Source organism: Apaloderma vittatum, unplaced genomic scaffold, assembly GCF_000703405.1.
Source record: "Apaloderma vittatum isolate BGI_N311 unplaced genomic scaffold, ASM70340v1 scaffold14714, whole genome shotgun sequence".
Lineage (NCBI taxonomy): Eukaryota > Metazoa > Chordata > Aves > Trogoniformes > Trogonidae > Apaloderma > Apaloderma vittatum.
This window is the reverse complement of record NW_009712244.1, coordinates 16295-17860: the sequence shown is the minus strand read 5'-3', so window position 1 is coordinate 17860 and position 1566 is coordinate 16295. Positions and strand designations below refer to the sequence as shown.

At 38.6% G+C, this 1566-nt stretch overlaps 1 protein-coding gene across 1 annotated transcript in view; it reads right to left on the bottom strand.

The window, feature by feature from the left end:
* Positions 1–286: 286 nt before the first annotated feature.
* Positions 287–1566, bottom strand: part of LOC104272817 (cytochrome b-245 heavy chain) — a 12099-nt gene continuing 10819 nt past the window's right edge. The window contains exons 9-10 of the mRNA XM_009867916.1: positions 1313–1437; positions 287–600 (exon numbers count right to left, since the gene is read on the bottom strand). Of these exons, the coding sequence (XP_009866218.1) occupies positions 474–600; positions 1313–1437 (252 nt within the window). The 3' untranslated portion in view covers positions 287–473. The remainder of the gene's footprint in view (positions 601–1312; positions 1438–1566) is intronic.

Below are 1566 nucleotides of genomic sequence, written 5' to 3'. Positions count from 1 at the left end.
TTCCTAATATCTGCCCCTTCCCCTTGTCCCCTTTATCCCATCCCAGAGTCTAGCTGCAGCCAGGATAAGCTGTCTCCTAATAACAGGCATTATGCTAGAATGCTTTATTGTTTAATAGCATTAAGCTTTATCAGTGTGAATTGGCTGCCAAATGCATATGGCTGCCTAGACCCTTCAGCAGTCATTATGAATAATAGGAGGATAAATGCAGTTAATTGAGGGGAAATACCCTCACACAGACAAAGAAAATAGATTTCTATTAAACTACCAGCTCATGGAGCACACTGCAAACTTCCCTAAGGTAAAACTTGACTCTTTTACTTCACCACAGTGCCAAAATAATTCCCAAGGAACAAAGGGATTTGCATTAGTGTAGCTGAGATTAAAAGTTGGGCTGTCCTTCCCAGGCAACAAATAGAACAAGAGATCCAGTCTTTAGACTTTGTATTAAATGACTCCTACATGCTTTGGGGTTAGAAATTTTCCTTGTTAAAAATGAAGTGTACTCCTCGCGGGTCAGCCTCTGAGTTGCTGATGCTCTGTTTGTTGAGTGTGTCAGCCAGGCCCTCAGGTCCACAGAGAAAAACTCCTACTCTGGAGCTGTTAAGAAAATGAAAATATGGTCAAGAACTAGGTATGGAGCAGCTGGATGTTATTCATGTAAATCAGTCTTACGTTCTGTAGGTGAAAGGATTTTTCTCAATTAGAGAAACTAGAGTAGAACTAGATGTCTATCCCTTAAAACTTATAACCCCTTAAAACTATCAACGCACTTTTTTCAGCTTCTAAGACAAATGGTGGGCTATATCTCAGCTCAGCAGAAGTCAGGGAAGGCAGGTTTGTTGAGCTCATTGGAATCAAGGAAATAAAGCTTCAAAGAGATCATGGTACAAATTATTGAAAGGAACTGTTCTGGGTTTTTTCCTATTAACTTTAGATACTCAGCTAAAAGTCATCCATATTCAAGTTTAATTTTGTGAGGTAGAAGGTATTTTTGGAAGTATTTAGACATCACATAATACTTCTATATACTTCAGCTGCAATGATGGGGTACGTTTTTTCTAAAACTTCTGCTAGCGATTAAACACTGTGAAGTACCTCACCAAAGAGGAACGATTTACTTTTTTTTTAATTGTAGGTTAAAGCAATTTGGTCAAGACCGTAAATGATGTCCGTGGCTGAAGCAAGAACAAAAGATATTTAGGAAAAAAAAAGTGTTTCTCAAACTTTATCAGCCAAAGGAATAAGATTGTGCTACTACAGCACTTAAATAGCAGAAGTCCACAGACACTATCAACTTGTACAGGTTTACCCAGGATGCTGGCCAGCAATGGTTTTGAACTCATTTTCCCAGTTAGGTCTTCCATATAAGGTTTTCTGTTTAAGGCCTGTAATCACATCTTTCTCTTCTTCATGGTGGACTACAAAGTGAGTAGCCTGTAGAAATGAAACACAAGGACAGAGTAAAGATGGGGTAAAATATGGCAGAATTATGTCCTGTCAAAACCGCCCAATAATGTCAATACCCCCTGAATCATTTCAAAACTGAGAATATGGAACTTATAG